The 17,885-nt window shown below is 65.2% G+C and overlaps 1 protein-coding gene across 8 annotated transcripts in view; it reads left to right on the top strand.

Moving 5' to 3' along the window:
- The first annotated feature begins 2,109 nt into the window (after nt 1-2,109).
- Nucleotides 2,110-17,885, top strand: part of COL11A2 (collagen type XI alpha 2 chain) — an 82,541-nt gene continuing 66,765 nt past the window's right edge. For 6 of the 8 annotated variants that reach the window (XM_054047079.1, XM_054047075.1, XM_054047078.1 and 3 more), the window contains exons 1-5: nt 2,110-2,339; nt 13,833-14,000; nt 15,314-15,524; nt 16,078-16,240; nt 17,189-17,326. In XM_054047079.1, coding sequence (XP_053903054.1) covers nt 2,261-2,339; nt 13,833-14,000; nt 15,314-15,524; nt 16,078-16,240; nt 17,189-17,326 — 759 coding nt within the window. In that variant the 5' untranslated portion in view covers nt 2,110-2,260. Of the gene's footprint in view, nt 2,340-13,832; nt 14,001-15,313; nt 15,525-15,668; nt 15,720-15,770; nt 15,818-16,077; nt 16,241-17,188; nt 17,327-17,885 lie in introns of those variants that run through there. The other 2 variants (XM_054047080.1, XM_054047082.1) reach the window with 2 other exon arrangements.

Here is a 17,885-nt window from a genome sequence, read left to right as displayed (position 1 = left end):
TCTTCCCCACCCCTCCATTGCTGCCAGCGCCCACACGCACACTGACACGCGTGTGCACTCTGACATACACCCTCGGGCATGCTAACACACGCATGTGCACACACACATGCGCTGTCACCCAGGCTGTGAGCAGACACACTCACACCTCTAGCCGCACACTCGGGCTCACCAGCACAGCTCCCAGTGCAGCACATGGATTTGTGGGCACCTGCACGCATAGGGTCACTCATGCACAATTATCTGTGCTTGTGCGTGACCCCAACCGTGCTGCAGGGGCCCTGGGCAGGGCCCCCCACATCCACGCACCCCCTCCACACACCCCATGCTGCAGGGGCCCTGGGCAGGGCCCCCCCATCCACGCACCCCCTCCACACACCCCATGCTGCAGGGGCCCTGGGCAGGGACCCCCAGGTGCTATTTCGGGGAAGCTGCTGACGGGGAGGGAGGGGAAGGCGCAGGGGCTGGCCTGGCTGATTGGCTCTGGGGGGAATCAGCGGTTCGGCTCGCTGGCCCCTCTGCCCCGCCAGGAGGCAGCACCCAACCCTGACCTCCTGGCTCCCACCCCCAAACTGGCCAGTCCCTGCCCTGGGGCCGGATGGGAGCCGGCACCCCCTGGAGGGGACAGGCCCCTGCCCCATTCCCCGCCCCCCTGAGCCAGTCTGGATTTTGCAGCCCAGGGGCTGTGTCCCTGCTCGGGGGCAGGGATGGGTGCAGTCCAGGGCTGTGTGTGTGTGTGTGTAATTAGCTCCCCCTCCCTTCAAGTACACCCAGCAGGGGGAGCCCCATTTCCTACAGCATCCCCCAGGGGCTGGGGGGTTCCCTGCATGAGCGGGGGGCGGGGACTGCTAGGAGATGGGGGGGGTTCCTGGGTTAGTGGGGCGGTTGCTAGGAGTTGGGGGGCTCTGAGCCAGGAGAAGGAGGTGGCACTGGGGTGGGTCTCACCTGGAAAGGGTCGGGGGGGGGGCTTGGGAGGGGTGAAGGGAGGAAGGGCATCTCTGGGGGGAGGGGATTTTTTGAGTGGGCGGAGAGATCAGGCTGTGGGTCAGGTGGGGGGAGGGGCGGTTAGGGGCAGAGTCTGCAGGAAACTGGGTCTCCCAGGGAGGGGTGGGAGTGTGGGGGGGGTAGAGGGGAGGGGTCTCCCAGCTGGGTAAGGAGCGAGGCAGGGGGGTGGAGCGGAGCTGGGAGGGGCTGCAGGTGTGAGTGGGGGGCTGAGATCTCAGGGTGGGAGGAGTGGGCAGGGGCGTAGGAAGGGATGGGTCTCCCGGCCGAGGAGGGGAGAGGAGGGCAGGGCTGGGGCGAGCAGGGCAAGACTGGGGTGTGGTGGGAAGGGGAGGGAAGGGAAGGATGATGGGGGTCGGGGTGGCCAGGGCTGGAGGGAGTCCGGGGCAGTGTGGGGGGGCAAGGCTGGAGGGGGGCCGGGCCGGGAGGGAGGAGGCAGTGGGGGGGGGGCGTGATGGGGGGGCAGGGCTGGGGGGGCAGTGGGGGGGCCGGGGCGGGATGGAGGGGGACCGGGCCGGGCAGTGGGGCGGGTCGGGCAGGGCTGGAGGGGGCAGTGGGGGGGCCCGGGGCGGGCAGGGCTGGACGGTGGCCGGGCAGTGGGGCCGGCCGGGCAGGGCTGGAGGGAGGCCGGGCCGGGCTGGGGGGGGGGTCAGTGGGGGGACCCGGGGCGGGCAGGGCTGGACGGGGGCCGGGCAGTGGGGAGGGCCGGCCAGGGCTGGAGGGGGACCGGGACGGGCTGGGGGGGCCCGGGGCGGGCAGGGCTGGACGGGGGCCGTGCCGGGGGGGTCGGGCAGGGCTGGAGGGGGACCGGGACGGGCTGGGGGGGTCAGTGGGGGGGCCCGGGGCGGGCAGGGCTGGACGGGGGGCGGGCCGGGCTGGAGCGGGGCCGGGCAGTGGGGCGGGCCGGGCAGGGCTGGAGGGGGGCCGGGCCGGGCTGGGGGGGGGTCAGTGGGGGGACCTGGGGCGGGCAGGGCTGGACGGGGGCCGGGCACTGGGGCGGGCCGGGGGGGCCGGGCAGGGCTGGAGGGGGGCCGGGCAGTGGGGCGGGCCGGGGGGGCCGGGCAGGGCTGGAGGGGGGCCGGGCCGGGGGGGGAGCCGGCCGGGCTGGGACAGTGCCGGGGAGCCGGGCGCTCGCAGACAGAGCCGGGGCTGGACACGGGGCAGCCGGAGCTACCGAGCAGCCGGGACCCTCTCGCCCTGCGCCCCCGACCCCGGGCTGCCCCCTCCGCGCCTGCCGGACTCCGGAGAGCCCCCCTCGGCCATGGCCCGCGCCAGGCGCCCCCGGGCCCCCGGGCTGCTGCCCCTGCTCCTGCTGCTGCCCGCTCTGTGCGCCCGGGCAGGTACGGGGCGGGGAGTGGGGCGGGGGAGGGTCTGTGTCGGGGCGCAGGGGTGCTCGGGGGGCTGTCGGGGCGCAGGGGGATCCGGGGGGCTGTCGGGGCGCAGGGGGATCCGGGGGGGTTGTGTGGGGGCGCAGGGAGATCCGGGGGGGTTGTGTCGGGGCGCAGGGGTGCTCGGGGGGCTGTCGGGGCGCAGGGGGATCCGGGGGGCTGTCGGGGCACAGGGAGGTGCTGGGGGTGTCTGGGGCGCAGTGGGGTGCTGGGGGGGTGTCTGTGTCGGGGACGCACGGAGGGCACAGGGGTCTCTGTGTTTGGGACCGGGAGCTGTGTGTGTGTCTGTCTGTCTCTGGGACGCAGTGGTGGGGGTTGTCCGTGCCCTGGATGGGGGGGATCAGGGGCTGCGGTAGGAGGTCAGTGCCCAACCCAGGGCTGGCATGGGGGGGTATCAGCGCCGGGGGGCAGAGGTGCTGTGGCTCTGGCACGGTCCCCTGGAGCCTGGATTTGGTGTGGGGGGCAGGCGGGTGCCGGGTCCGGGGTCTGGGTGCCCGAGTGGAGACTCGGGGCAGGCCGGGGGTGGGTGGGTGCCCGGTTTCCGGAGGGGAGATGGGTGGGGGACTGGGGAAGGCAAGTCCCAGCTGTGGCAGCTGAGGCCCGCGCCAGGTGCCCCAGGGAGGGGTGTCCCCGCCTGTCACCCAGCCCCCCCCATTGTGCTTTGCGGAGCTGCCAGCAGGTGGCCGGGGAGGGCTGGGGGTGCCAGCTGGGGTGATGTGGCAGAGACAGCATCTTCTCTCCTGGGCATCGCAGGCACTGACAGATCCTAGGGACAGGCACTGGGGCCATGGGGGGACAAGGGGACAGCCACTGGGGAGCAGGGGGTTAAGGGTGCAGGAGGGTCAGAAATTCAGGGGATCTGAAAACGGGGGCCAGAATTTGGGGGTTTAGGGACAGCTGAGATTTTAGGGCAACGAGAACTGGATGAAGGGGTCATGGAGTGGGGGGCAGGGAGAGGTCAGGAATTCGGGGGGTGCAGTCCTTCCTTTTTATTCCACCCCCAACTTTAGCTCCCCCCAACTTCTTATGGGGGAGCCTCCCCCAGGCTTGGGGGTGGATCTTTGGCAGTGGGGGGCTGTGGGGGTTTCTCTGGCATCAGAGGCAGAGTGGGGATGTCTCAGGTATTGGGGGGCTCTGGGAGGGGGAATTGCTGGCTTGGGGGCACAGGGGGGTTCTCGGGTGCAATAAATCCAACCCTGTTTATCCAGCCTCCCCCCGCCCGGACTGGCTTGGACTGAAAATGGGGGATCCGCCCCCTCGACTTGTCCGGGTTTGCCCCATTGCCCGCATGTCCTGCGCCCCCAGGGCCCCCCATTGCCCGCGTGGCCTATGGCCCCCAGGGCCCCCCATTGCCCATGTGTCCTGCGCCCCCAGGGTCCCCCATTGCCTGCGTGTCCTGTGGCCCCCAGGGTCCCCCATTGCCTGCGTGTCCTGTGCCCCCAGGGACCCCCATTGTCCATGTGGCCTGCATCCCCCAGACCTCCCATTGCCCGCGTGTCCTGCGCCCCCCAGAGCCCCCATGGCCCGTGTGGCCTGCGCCCCCCAGACTCTCCATTGCCCTTGTGGCCTGTGCCCCCCCAGACCCTCCATTGCCCTTGTGGCCTGTGCCCCCCCAGAGCCCCCATTGCCCATGTTGGCCTGTGCCCCCCCAGAGCCCCCATTGCCCTTGTCGGCCTGTGCCCCCCAGAGCCCCCATTGCCCGTGTGGCCTGTGCCCCCCAGGGCCCCCCATTGTCTGTGTCGGCCTGTGCCCCCCGGGGCCTCCCATTGCCCGTGTTGGCCTGTGCCCCCCAGAGCCCCCATTGCCCGTGTCGGCCTGTGCCCCCCCGAGCCCCCATTGCCCCCATTGCCCGTGTTGGCCTGCGCCCCCCGGGCCCTGCACAAACACAGGCTCTTTGTGCTGGGAACAGGGCAGGAGTGTGCGCTGGGCTGGGCGCGGGGGTTTATTTATCTTTGGGCAGCAGCTTCCCCCGACCCCCTGCCTGGCCCGGCCTGCACTGAGCCAGAGCCGCCTCTCCTGAGTGTGGGGGGATTTATAACCCTGGGGAAGTGAGTGCAGGGCCCCACTGCGCCCCCCACTGTACCCCCACCCCTCCGTTCCCCCACTGCGCCCCCCACTGCACCCCCACTCCTCCGTTCCCCCACCGCACCCCCACCCCTCCGTTCCCCCACTGCGCCCCCCACCGCACCCCCACCCCTCCGTTCCCCCACTGTGCCCCCCACTGCACCCCCACCCCTCCATTCCCCCACTGCACCCCCCCTCCTCTGCTCAGCCCCCTGTGCCCCCCTGCTCCCCCACTGTCCCCCCTTGTTCCCATATTCTTCATTCCGTGTCTCCTGCATCCCCCCTGCACCCCCCTTCTCCCTTCACAGGGTTGACTCCGGGATGGGAGGGGTGGACTCGGGGGGTGCATGTGCCTGGTCCGCACCGCTCTGGCCCTGTGTTGTGTGTGTGTGCGTGTGGCGGGGGGTTGTACAGTTGTGTCTCCCAGTAGGGTGTGTGCGTGTGCAGGTGTATAGCTCCGTGTGTTGCATACAGTTGTGTACTTGTGTTTCCTGCCACAAGGGGTGTGTGTGTGTATGTTGTGTGTGTGAGTGCATATAGTTGTGTATCTGTGTCCGTCCCCCCAGGTTGTGTGTATAGACAGTTGTATAGTTGTGTCTCCCCCTGGTGTGTGTGTGTGGGGTTGTTGGTGTGAGTGTGTAGTGGTGTCTCTCTGTGCCCATTGTGTAGTTGTGTTTCTTCACACACCCGCTGTGTAACATTTTAATCTCCCTCCCCCCATCACCTTCACCTAACCCGGGGGGGGCAGGAAGGGGGGGTCCCTTGGGACAGACGGAGGAGTAGTAACTGGCTGGGGGGGGCAGACATAGTGAGGGGGCACTGGGAATGGCTGGGGGGAGGGGCAGATATGGGGTTGCTGTAGGGAGGGATATCACCCCCCCAGCCCTGGTTGGGGGGGCTGTAAGGAGCCCCCCCCCAGGCCTGAACTTTCCCTCTCAGAAACATTTTTTCCTTCTGTGGTTCCCCCACCCCCGTCTCTCCTGCCCAACAAAGGGGGGGGGGAGGAGAATGGCAGCAGGGGGGTGTTGGGGCATCTGAGAGTGGGGGGAGGAGGGGGCAGCAGGGTGGGGGAAGAGAAGGGCGGGGGGCTGGGTGGGGCCTAGGGTGGCAGCATGGGGGGACCCAAAGCCAGCAGAGTGCGGAGAGGGGGCAGCAGCCTGGAAGGGAGGTAGCAAGTCCCGATCCCCCCCACGACCCCCAGTGTCTGGGCCCATTCTCTCCTCCTTCCCCTCCTGACCCCCAGTGTCTGGGCCCTTCTTCTTCTCCCCGCCCAGGACCCCCAGTGTCTGGGCCCTTCCTCTCCTCCTCCCCCTCCCCCGGACCCCCAGTGTCTGGGCCCTTCCTCTCCTCCTCCCCCCCCCGTGACCCCCAGTGTCTGGGGCCTTCCGCTCCTCCTCCCCCTCCCCCGGACCCCCAGTGTCTGGGCCCTTCCTCTCCTCCCCCCCCAGGACCCCCAGTGTCTGGGCCCTTCCTCTCCTCCTCCCCCCCGACCCCCAGTGTCTGGGCCCTTCCTCTCCCCCCCCTGGACCCCCAGTGTCTGGGCCCTTCCTCTCCTCCCCCCCAGACCCCCAGTGTCTGGACCCTTCCTCTCCTCCTTTTTGTTTCTTCTTTCATTCCCTGTTTGCTCTTCTTGTGTTCATTCCTTTTCTGAATTTCTCCCCCCCCCTTTTCCTTCGGGCCAACCCCCCCCCACTCTGGGCACTCACTCTAATTACTGTTTGGGTTTCCGGGCGGAAAGCTGCCTGGACCAGCCCAAAATAGATGCTGCAGAGTCAGGCCTCCAGACCTGCTGCGCCCCACCCAGCTGGGGCAGCTTCAGGGTGGGGTCTGTCTGGGGCAGCTCCAGGGGGTACTGGGGGTCTGGCCGGGGCAGATCCAGAGGCGGATGCTGGGGATCTGGCTGGGATGGTCCCACAGATTGGAGCTGGACCCGGATGCAGGATCATCCCCCTCGTCTCTCCCTGCTGCCCCATCCCAACCCGCAGCCGCAGCCCTCCCCATGTCTCCAGCCCATCATCTCTCACGCGCTGGGCCCCCCAGTTATTTAACCCCACAGAGCAACCAGAGACCTGCAGCTCATGGGAATGTGAATCCACCACCGATCTCCAGATCCCAGGGTATCACTCCATTCATCGCTCCACCTGCCCCTCCCTCCATTAATCCCCAGATCCCAGCTGTGCTTCCATTCCTCCATGTATCCCTTGCTTCCATCCCTCCCTCCATCTCTCCCCAGATCCCATCTGTGCTTCCATTCCTCCATGTATCCCTTGCTTCCATCCCTCCCTCCATTCCTCCATCCCCAGATCCCATCTGTGCTTCCATCCCTTCATGTATCCCTCACTTCCCTCCCTCCCTCCCTCCATTCCTCCATCCCCAGATCCCAGCTGTGCTTCCATTCCTCCATGTATCCCTCACTTCCATCCCTCCCTCCATCCCTCCCCAGATCCCAGCTGTGCTTCCATTCCTCCATGTATCCCTCACTTCCCTCCCTCCCTCCATTCCTCCATCCCCAGATCCCATCTGTGCTTCCATTCCTCCATGTATCCCTCGCTTCCATCCCTCCCTCCATCTCCAGATCCCAGCTGTGCTTCCATCCATCCTTGTATCCCTCGCTTCCATCCCTCCCTCCATCCCTCCCCAGATCCCATCTGTGCTTCCATTTCTCCATGTATCCCTCGCTTCCCTCCATCCCTCCCTCCATCCATCCCCAGATCCCAGCTGTGCTTCCATTCCTCCATGTATCCCTCGCTTCCATCCCTCCCTCCCTCCCTCCATCTCCAGATCCCAGCTGTGCTTCCATCCATCCTTGTATCCCTCGCTTCCATCCCTCCCTCTCTCCCTCCATCCCCAGATCCCATCTGTGCTTCCATCCCTCCATGTATCCCTCGCTTCCATCCCTCCCTCCCCAGATCCCATCTGTGTGTCCATCCCTCCATGTATCCCTTGATTCCATCCTTCCATCCATCCCTTCCTTGCTGCTAGGTTGTCATCCATCCATCTAGCCCCATTCCCTTCTTCTAGCATCACCAACCATCCATCTCCATATTTCACTCAGCATCTATCTATCTATCTATCTATCTATCTATCTATCTATCTATCTATCTATCTATCCCCACACACCCTTCTCATCTATCTATCTATCCCCGTACACCCCATCTATCTATCTATCTATCTATCTATCTATCTATCTATCTATCTATCTATCTATCTATCCATCCCCACACACCCTTCTATCTATCTATCTATCTATCCCTGTACACCCCCTCTATCTATCTATCTATCCATCCCCACACACCCTTCTCATCTATCTATCCCCGTACACCCCATCTATCTATCTATCTATCTATCTATCTATCTATCTATCTATCTATCTATCTATCTATCTATCTATCTCCACACACCCTTCTCATCTATCTATCTATCTATCTATCTATCTATCTATCTATCTATCTCCACACACCCTTCTCATCTATCTATCTATCTATCTATCTATCTATCCCCATCCACCCCCTCTATCTATCTATCTATCTATCTATCTATCTATCTATCTATCTATCTATCTATCTATCCCTGTGCCCATCCCCATGGCATCTGGTCCTTTGCAGCCCCCAGCCCCAGGGGATCGCAGCTCCTATGCCCATTTCTTTAGTTCTCTAAGACAATCCCCCCCCCCGAGTCTTGTGGGGGTTGGGTGCCCCCCAGTCCCAGGCAGGGTCCCCCCTGCACCCTCCGCAGGAGCCGAGCTGGGGTGTACTGGCTGGAGGAGCTGGGTGGGGAGCAGTGGGGCGGAAACCACAGCTGGGTGGGGCAGGGGCAGCGGGAGGTCAGGGCCACACAGATTGGGGCTGTGGGGGTTGGGAGCCAGGACACCTGGGTTCTATCGGTGCCTCTGGGGTTGGGGAGTGGAGTCTATCAGATCCCCAAACCCAGCTCTGTGGGGATATTAATAACCCCAGGGTACCATGTTCCCCCCTCTTCGTCCTTGGTTAAAATCCCTCACGCACTTTGCACTGTTATACTCAGCTTTCCATGCTCCTGCCTAGAGCTGGCTGCATTGCACTGTATGTAGCAGTCCCAGTGTCATCTCTCCCTTATCCCAGTGCAGCCCAACTCCTGGTCACAGAGAGCCCCACCTGGACTTTGGGGGTCAAGCCAGGAGATGGGGAAGCTATCAAGGATCGGGGACCCTCTCTGAGCTGCTCCTCTTCTCCGCATCTGACTGTGGAAGCAGCAGGCCCTCCCACACAAGCCTGCTGGTGAGGGTCTGGGGGATAAGCGGGTGGGGGCAGAGTTAAGGGTACATGGTTTGAACTGCGGTGGGAGTGGGGTAAATAGCTGGTCTCCGTGGGGAGGGGGGCATGGTACATCTGTGGTTCTCAGAGCACTTTACAATGGGGCTTTATCGCAGACAGGGAAACTGAGGCACAACAAAGGGAAAGGAGTTCTCCCTTAGAGAATAGAACCCAGGAGTCCTGGCTCCCAGCCCCCCTGCTATAACCCACTGGACCCTACTCCCCTCCGAGAGCCAGGGAGAGAACCCAGGAGTCCTGGTGGGTGGGGTGAGTCGCGTGGTGGGGTGCCAAGGGGGCTGGCGGGCAGCGGGTGGCCAGTGGTGTGATGCCCCCCCGGGGCGGGGGCCGGCAGAGCAGTATGAATGGCCGTCTCAGTGCATTGATGTCTGGGGGCCCAACCAGCAGCCTGGGCGGGGGCTATGCGCTCCTGTGGTTTGCCAGCCCCTGCCCTGACCCCTGGGGCCGTGGGCGGCAGAGAAAGGGGCCCTTCAGCCCCCCCCTTCCTGCCCTGCCCCACCTGGCCTGGGGGGCTGAGAGCCTTTCACACAGCACTGAGCCGGGGGAGGGGTGGGGGTGGCTTTCTGTCTGCCCCCCGCCAGGTGTCTGTCAGTCCATCCTGGGGCCTGGGAAGAGGCAGTGTCAGCTGGAATTTATAGGTTGCTGCGGGATCCTTGTTTTGGTGACCAGCCGGTGTGGAACTGGGGCGCGCCGGGTCCCCCCGGGATGGAGCTGTGGGGTGGGCGTGCCGGGTCCCCCCGGGATGGAGCTGTGGGGTGGGGTGCGCTGGGTCCCCCCCAGGATGGAGCTGTGGGGTGGGCACGCTGCGCTGGGTCCCCTCCCGGGATGGAGCTGTGGGGTGGCCGTGCCGGGTCCCCCTGGGATGGAGCTGTGGGGTGGGCGCGCCGGGTCCCCCCGGGATGGAGCTGTGGGGTGGGCGCGCCGGGTACCCCCCGGGATGGAGCTGTGGGGTGGGCACGCTGCGCTGGGTCCCCCCCGGGATGGATCTGTGGGGTGGGCATGCCGCGCCGGGTCCCCCCCCGGGATGGATCTGTGGGGTGGGCATGCTGCGCCGGGTCCCCCCCGGGATGGAGCTGTGGGGTGGGCGCGCCGGGTCCCCCCGGGGATGGAGCTGTGGGGTGGGGCGCGCCGGGTCCCCCCCGGGGATGGAGCTGTGGGGTGGGGCGCGCCGGGTCCCCCCCGGGATGGAGCTGTGGGGTGGGGCGCACCGGGTCCCCCCTGGGATGGCGCTGTGGGGTGGGGAGGGCAGGGATATGTTGGGTGAGAGTTATGGGGTGGGGGAGGGGACCACTGGCTGCCCATGGGATTGTGGCCCCAAGGCATTCTGGGACGGCTGGCATGATCCGTGTAGTGGTGGAGTTGGATTGGCTGTGACCTAGCATGACCTGGGATCAGGACAGACGGACAGACACAGCGTGACCTGGAACCAGGACAGACAGACAGCCACAGTGTGACCGGGAGAACAGGACAGACATGGGGTGACCGGGGATCAGGACAGACAGACACACTCAGACGGTGGGATGAGCCGTGGCTGGATTCTCAGGAGTGGGGACCGAGGCCGCTCAGCTCCGGCTGGTTTGGGGCAGAGCCTCCCACGCGTCCCCAGCAGATGCTCAGGGCCCCGTGCCCCAGAGATCCCCCCATGGGGCTGTGCAGGGACCCTGGCCCCCCAGGGCAGTGCAGCTGTGGGGCTGGTGCCTGGGAGTAGCAGGTGCAGGGTGGGGAGTTAATCGCTTTCCCAGGTGCCGCTGGATTGGCAGGTCCCTGCGTCTTGCTGCAAATATGTCCCGTCCCTGCCAAGCCTGCAGCAGGGCCATGGGGAGCGATGGGGGGGGGCACGGCTGGGGGGAGCCAGGGCAGCTTGGGGGGACGGGGGACGCTGGGGGTTGTGCGGTCGCCGGCAGGATCAGGTGACCCCGTCCGGTCCCAAGTCCCCCACAGCCCCACACGGCCCCCCGTGCTGGGGAACTTGTGGTTCAAACAGAGGAAGTGACTCGTATAAAGGGCCCATTCTCTGATGCCCAGTCCCCTCCCCCTGCCCCCCACTTTCCCCCCTCTGCCCCTCTCCACCTGCTCTCCACTTCCCACACTCTGCCCCTCCTCCTGTCTCCCACTTCCCCTCCCCCTCCACTTCCCCACCACCTGCCCCCCACTTCCCCCGCCCTCTGCCCCTCTTCACCTGCCCCCACTTCCTGCCCTCTGCCCCCCTCCTGTCCCCCACTTCCCGCCCTCTGCCCTCCTCCTGTCACCCACTTCCCCTCCCCTCTGCTCCCCCTCCACCTGACACCCTACTTCCCACCCTCTGCCCCCTCCAGCTGCCCCACATTTCCCCTCCCTTCTGCCCCCTTCTCCTGCCCCCATTTCCCCTCTCCTCTGCTCCCCCCTCCCCTGACCCCGCACTGTGACCTCTCCTGTCTGGCCCCTCCCACTCCACTTGACCCCCCCCCACCCCTCCCTCCTTCTCCTCCTCTACCTGAACAACCCCCTCCCCTGACCCCGACTTCACACTGTGACCCCCACCCCGGAGCCCTCTCCCTCCTGCCCCCCCGGTCCTGGCCCTTCTCCCCTCACCTCTTTCTACAGCCAATATCCCCCCTTCACCCCTCCTTGACCCCCACCCCCTCTTCCTCTAGCGTCTCCTCCATCAGACCCCCCCCGCTCCAGCCCTGGCTCTGGGGCTCCCCTCCCCCATTCCCGCCCCACCCCTCCCTGGGGAGTTGTGCTATGCAGCCCTAATGGCTTTTCCTCGCGCCCGCCTGGCAGCCAGAAGAAAGGTGTCTCTGTGCGGCTGGCGCGGCCTGGCTGCCAGCGCTCCCGGCTGGGGCTGGGCCAGCGCCGAGCTCGGCGGGGGGCCGGGAGACCCCGGGTGGGGAAGTGGCTCTGAGATGGGCCCTGAAAGTGTTTGTGGGGGGGGGCTTGGATCCCCTCTGCCAGGGGCTAACGTTCCCCTCCCCTGCCTGTTCTCCGGTGCTGCGAGCTTCCCCACGACAGTGCCCCCAGCCAGGGATGCTGGTGCTGTGAGTCTCCCTCACAACAGTGCCCCCAGCCGGGGACGCCGGTGCTGTGAGCCTCCCTCACAACAGTGCCCCCAGCCGGGGAGTCTGGCGCGGCAAACTTCCCTGGAGCAGTGCCCCCAGCTGGAGATCTCCCAGTGTTGCAAGCTTCCCTATGGCAGTGCCCTGCGCCAAGGGCTCTGGTCTCCGTCTCACTCTGTCCTGCTGGGGATATTAATGGATGCCAGATGCCGAATGGAACAATGGGGAGGGGGGGAATGGGGCTCCCGCCTTCACAACAGGGCCGTAAACGTGGGGCTGATGAGAAACCCAGACGGGGGCTGGATGGAAAAATGGGAGAGGGGGACAGGTGTGGAGAGACGCAGACAGACAGACGGGTGTGTGTGGGGGTCAGCCACAGCACAGTACCCCCTGAGCACCCTGCCCCCAACCCTGCTCCATCACCCCCCAACCAGGGCAGACCCTGTACTTGGGGGGGCAGTGCCCCCACGCGGCAGGCTCACCCACTGTCCACCCTTGACTGAGTGAGCCGGCCTGGGCTCCCCCTTGTGGCCAGTGTCTTGGGGGTGGGGTGGGGGGGTAATTCCCTCAAAGGGTCCTGACCCCAAGAGCCCGCGGTGGTGATGGCTCCTTTGCTGTGTTTTTCTGGCCGTTCCCTCACAAACCCGCCCTGTCTGGAGTGAGGGTCGCCCGTCTGTCCGTCTGAGCACCTCTGCCTCCCCACTCCCCCATGCAGGCTGGCCTTGCTGCCCCCCATCACTCCTCGCCCCTGGCTGGGAGGGGTCGGCCCCGCCTGAGGTGTGGGGCGTGGGCAGGGGGGTGGGCCGTGAGCCAGGCCCGGCTGGAGCTGATGGCTTCTGCAGACTTGTTTTTGTTCAGAGTGGAATATTGGGCTCGGCTGAGAGGGGGTCGGGGCGGGCAGGCTGGGAGCGAATTGTGTAATGGGGTGCACACGTGATTGTGACACAGCTGCGTGCAATTGTGAAATGGGCTCTGTGTGACTGTGAAGTGTGTGTGTGTAACTGTGATACTGGTGAGCCACTGTGCTATGGGGTATGTGCAACTGGTGATTGTGAGCTCGTGGTGTGTGCGTCTGTGAAGCTGGGTGTGTGATTGTGACTGACACGGCGGGAGGACGCCGTTGTGTGGCGGGGTGGTGTGCGATTTGTGATGAGGCGGCTGTGCTTGTGGAGTGTGCAATGGAGAATGGGCCGTGGTGAAATGGTGTGTGTGTGTGCGAGCCAGCGCGTGCCGAGGGGCGTGTGTGCCACGGTGAAGCAGGCTGGGTGCCTGCTGCTGGCAGAGGGTGCGTTCTGCGTGTGCGATGGGGACCTGGGTCAGATGGGATTGGGGTGGGGGGGGCTGCGTTTGGGCAGCAAAGGCTGTATGCCGGTGTGTGTGTGTGCGCGCGTGCCACGTGTGTGTGTTTCCCCTGGACCCTCCACACCTCCTCCCCCCTCCCCCCCCCGCCGGCTGGGAACAAAGACCCCGTTGATCGGGCCTGAAAAAGCCCGTCTCTGTGAGCGTCCCGGGAGGAGAGATTGGAATTTGGATAGAACTGGCCAGCACACCTGAGGGGACCCCTACCCCCTGCCCAGCCCTGCCAGTCCCCCCCGCTCCTCAGCCAGAGCCCCCCTGCCCTGAGCCCCCAGCCAGGAGTCCGATAGTCGGCCTCCAGTGCACCTGGGCAGGGGGACCCCATCTCCTGCACCCACGATCAGCCGCCTTAGCTGCCCAGACACCCACTTCCATGCAGCCAGGCCTGCCTGCTCTGCGGGCTTTCCTCCATCGCGTCCCAGACCCCCCCAGCTCAGCCCTCAGGGCAGAAGGACTCTCATGGGGAGGGGGATTCATAGGCTGGGGGGGGCTGAACGTGGAGAGGCTCAGCAGGGAATGGGAATCACTGCTGGAGGGGGGGACCCTGGTAGCTGCAGGGTGGGGGGGTGAGTTCATGTGATTCCAGAACTGGAGAGCTCTGTGTGGCTGGGGAGGGGGCCCCTGTCGGGGAGGTGGGGGCTGTTTGCAGAGATCTGACCCCCCCCCCCCGTGTCCCGCAGCAGAGCCGGTGGACGTGCTGAAGGCGCTGCAGTTCCAGGCCCAGCCGGCCGGCGTGCGGAAGACGACGGGGCTCTGCCCCGCCAGGCGGACAGGGACGGGGCCGGACGTGGCCTACAGGATATCACGGCAGGCACAGATCAGCGCCCCCACCAGGCAGCTCTTCTCAGGTACCAGGTCATGTACACCCCCCCCCACCCGCATGGGATAGTCCACCCCCTCCCGTCCTGCGGCGTGTTCCCCCTCCCTGTGTCCTCCATCAGCCGTGCCCTTCCCACAGGCGTTGTTCCCACAGGCTCCCCCCGCCTCCGTCTCTGGTCCCACGCCCCCCAGCTCACGGCATGGTCCCGCACCCACCTGTGTCCCTGGTGGAACATTCCTGTGTGCCCACCCCCACTTTCCTACGTCCCCATTGGGATATTCCCACACCCCAATGTCCCTAATGGAACATTCCTGTGACCCCCATGTCACTAATGGAACATTCCCATGCCCCCTTGGGATGTTCCCACACCTCCTGTGTCACTAGTGGAACATTCCTGTGCACCCACCCCCACTTTCCTACGTCCCCATTGGGATATTCCCACACCCCAATGTCCCTAATGGAACATTCCTGTGACCCCCATGTCACTAATGGAACCTTCCCACGCCCTCTTAGGATGTTCCCACACCTCCTGTGTCCCTGGTGGAACATTCCCACGCCCCCTTGGGATGTTCCCACACCTCCTGTGTCACTAGTGGAACATTCCTGTGCACCCACCCCCACTTTCCTACATCCCCATTGGGATGTTCCCACACCCCAATGTCCCTAATGGAACATTCCTGTGACCCCCATGTCACTAATGGAACATTCCCACGCCCCCTTGGGATGTTCCCACACCTCCTGTGTCACTAGTGGAACATTCCTGTGCACCCACCCCCACTTTCCTACGTCCCCATTGGGATATTCCCACACCCCAATGTCCCTAATGGAACATTCCTGTGACCCCCATGTCACTAATGGAACCTTCCCACGCCTCCTTAGGATGTTCCCACACCTCCTGTGTCCCTGGTGGAACATTCCCACGCCCCCTTGGGATGTTCCCACACCTCCTGTGTCACTAGTGGAACATTCCTGTGCACCCACCCCCACTTTCCTACATCCCCATTGGGATGTTCCCACACCCCAATATCCCTAATGGAACATTCCTGTGACCCCCATGTCACTAATGGAACATTCCCACGCCCCCTTAAGATGTTCCCACACCTCCTGTGTCACTAGTGGAACATTCCCATGCCCCTTTTGGGATGTTCCCGCCCCCCCACCCCCGTGTCCTTAGTGGAACATTCCTACGCCCCCATTGGGATGTTCCCACGCCCCCCCCCCCCCGTGTACCTAGTGGAACATTCCTACATCCCCCTTTGGCTGTCCCTGCACCCGCCAGTGTCCTGCCCCCCGAACTCCCCCCCCCTCCACAGGGTCCCACAGCCCCTGCTGTCTCCCCAGGGAAGTTCCCGGAGGATTTCTCCATCATGGCCCTGGTGAAAGCCAAGGCCGGGACCCAGGCGTTCCTGCTCTCCATGTACGACCAGCACGGCACCCAGCAGCTGGGCGTGGAGCTGGGGCGCTCGCCCGTCTTCCTCTACCAGGACCAGAGCGGCCGGCCCGCCCCCGAGGACTACCCGCTCTTCCGGGGCATCAACCTCGCTGACGGCAAGTGGGTACCCGCCGACCCCTGACCCCTGACCTCCAACCGCCCCACCCCGCCCCCAAGGACTACCCGCTCTTTCGGGGCATCAACCTTACTGACGGCAAGTGGGAACCCGCCGACCCCTGACCCCTGACCACCAACCCCCCGCCCCGCCCCCAAGGACTGCCCGCTCTTCCGGGGCATCAACCTCGCTGACGGCAAGTGGGTACCTGCCAACCCCTGACCCCTGACCTCCAACCCCTCCACCCCGCCCCCGAGGACTACCCACTCTTCCGGGGCATCAACCTCGCTGACGGCAAGTGGGTACCTGCCAACCCCTGACCTCCAACCCCCCCACCCCACCCCCTAGGGCTGCCCGCTCTTCCGGGACATCAACCTCGCTGACAGCTAGTGGTTACCCGCCGACCCCTGACCCTGACCCCCAACACTGCAGCACATGGGTACCCTCTGCCCCCTACACCGACCCCACTCCAACCCCTGAGGACTCCCCTTTCCATCCCTGCCTCCCCCCCGTGTCCGTGTGTCCTGCCCCCTCCCATCAGCATGTCCGTGTCCCCAGGTGGCACCGGCTGGCGCTGAGTGTGCACAAGCACTCGGTGACGCTGATCCTGGACTGTAAGAAGAAGGTGACGCGGCCGCTGCCCCGGGGCCCCCGCCCGGTGATCGACACCCGCGGCATCACTGTCTTTGGCACCCGCATCCTCGACGAGGAGGTCTTCCAGGTACCGGCCCAGCCCATCCTGTGTCCTCCTGCCCACGGGGACCCCGCCTGACCCCCATGTCTCCCCTAAGACTGGCTGGGTGTGAGGAATGGGGGCAGTGCCTGGGGGTGGTTTGGGGGAAAATTGGGGGTTATTTCTGGGTGGGGTCACAATAGGGAAGCAGGATGGTATCAGGGTAACTCCTCTCCTTCCACCCCTCCATCCCCGCCCTCCCTCCCTGTACACACCCCTCCATCTATCCCCCAATCCATCCATCCCTCCATCCATCTATGCCCCCAATCCACCCCCAATCCATCCTTTCATCCCAACCCTCCCTCCCTCGCTCCCTCCCTCCATCCTCACGCACACCTGTCCATCCACCCAATCATCCATCCATCCATCCATCCATCCATCCATCCATCCATCCATCACTCTGTCCCCCAATCCATCCCTCCATCCCCACCTCCCTCCCTCCATCCATCGTCACACACCTGTCCATCCACCCAATTCTCCATCCATCCATCCCTGCACACACCCCTCCACTCACCCATCACTGTGTCCCCCCATCCATCCCTCCATCCCCACCTTCCTCCCTCCATCCATCGTCACACACCTGTCCATCCACCCGATCCTCCATCCATCCCCAATCCATCCATCCATCCCCAATCCATCCCCAATCCATCCCTTCATCCCCACCCTCCTTCCCTCGCTCCCTCCCTCCATCCCCACGCACACCTGTCCATCCACCCAATCCTCCATCCATCCCCAATCCATCCATGATCCATCCCTTCATCCCCTCCCTGCAGCCCCCCATCCCTCTATCCCCCACAACCCATCCGTGACCCATCCCCTCCCACCCCTCCATCCAACCCCTATCCCTCCCTCTCTGGCCCCTTTCCCCATTAGTGGCGGGTGGGGACTCCAGGCCCAGCAGTGCCCGTCCCCCCATCACCCCGTCTCTCTCTGCAGGGTGACATCCAGCAGCTGCTCATCGCCCCGAACCCGCAGGCGGCCTACGACTACTGTGAGCACTACAGCCCCGACTGCCACGCCCAGCCCCATGCGCCCCAGGCACAGGAGGTGCAGCAGAGACCTGCCAGGCCCGAGGTGAGGGATGTGGGGCCGACTGAGCAGGTCAGGCCTTTGGGTCTCATCTCAGGGAGGATACGGGGCTGGACGGGCTGGGGGCTGATCTCGGGGGGAGGGGGATACGGGGCTGGACAGCCTGTGGGGCTGAACTTGGGGGGGGATATGAGGCTGGACGGGCCGGGGGGCTGAACTTGCGGGGGATATGAGGCTGGACGGGCCAGGGGGCTGATCTGGGAGTATTAGGGTTGCCAGGTGCCCAGTATTCGATTGGAAGGCCCGGTTGAAAGGGACCCTGGCGGCTCCGGTCAGCACCACCGACTGATCCGTGAAAGGTTTGGTCAGCGGCGCAGCGGGGCTAAGGCAGGCTCCGTGCCTGCCGTGGCTCCGCACAGCTCCCGGAAGCTGCGGCATGTCTCCCCTCCAGCTCCTATGGTTAGGGGCGGCCAGGGGGCTCCGCACGCTGCCCCCGCCCCAAGCACCGCCCCACAGCTCCCATTGACCGGGAACTGTGGCCAATGGGAGCTGCGGGGGCTGCGCCTGTGAGCGGGGCAGCGTGCAGAGCCACCTGGCCATGCCT

The sequence above is a fragment of the Malaclemys terrapin genome, chromosome 13 (assembly GCF_027887155.1).
Source record: "Malaclemys terrapin pileata isolate rMalTer1 chromosome 13, rMalTer1.hap1, whole genome shotgun sequence".
In the NCBI taxonomy this organism is placed as follows: Eukaryota; Metazoa; Chordata; order Testudines; family Emydidae; genus Malaclemys; species Malaclemys terrapin.
Note: the sequence above shows the minus strand (reverse complement) of the source record. Positions and strands in the feature narration are given on the sequence as shown.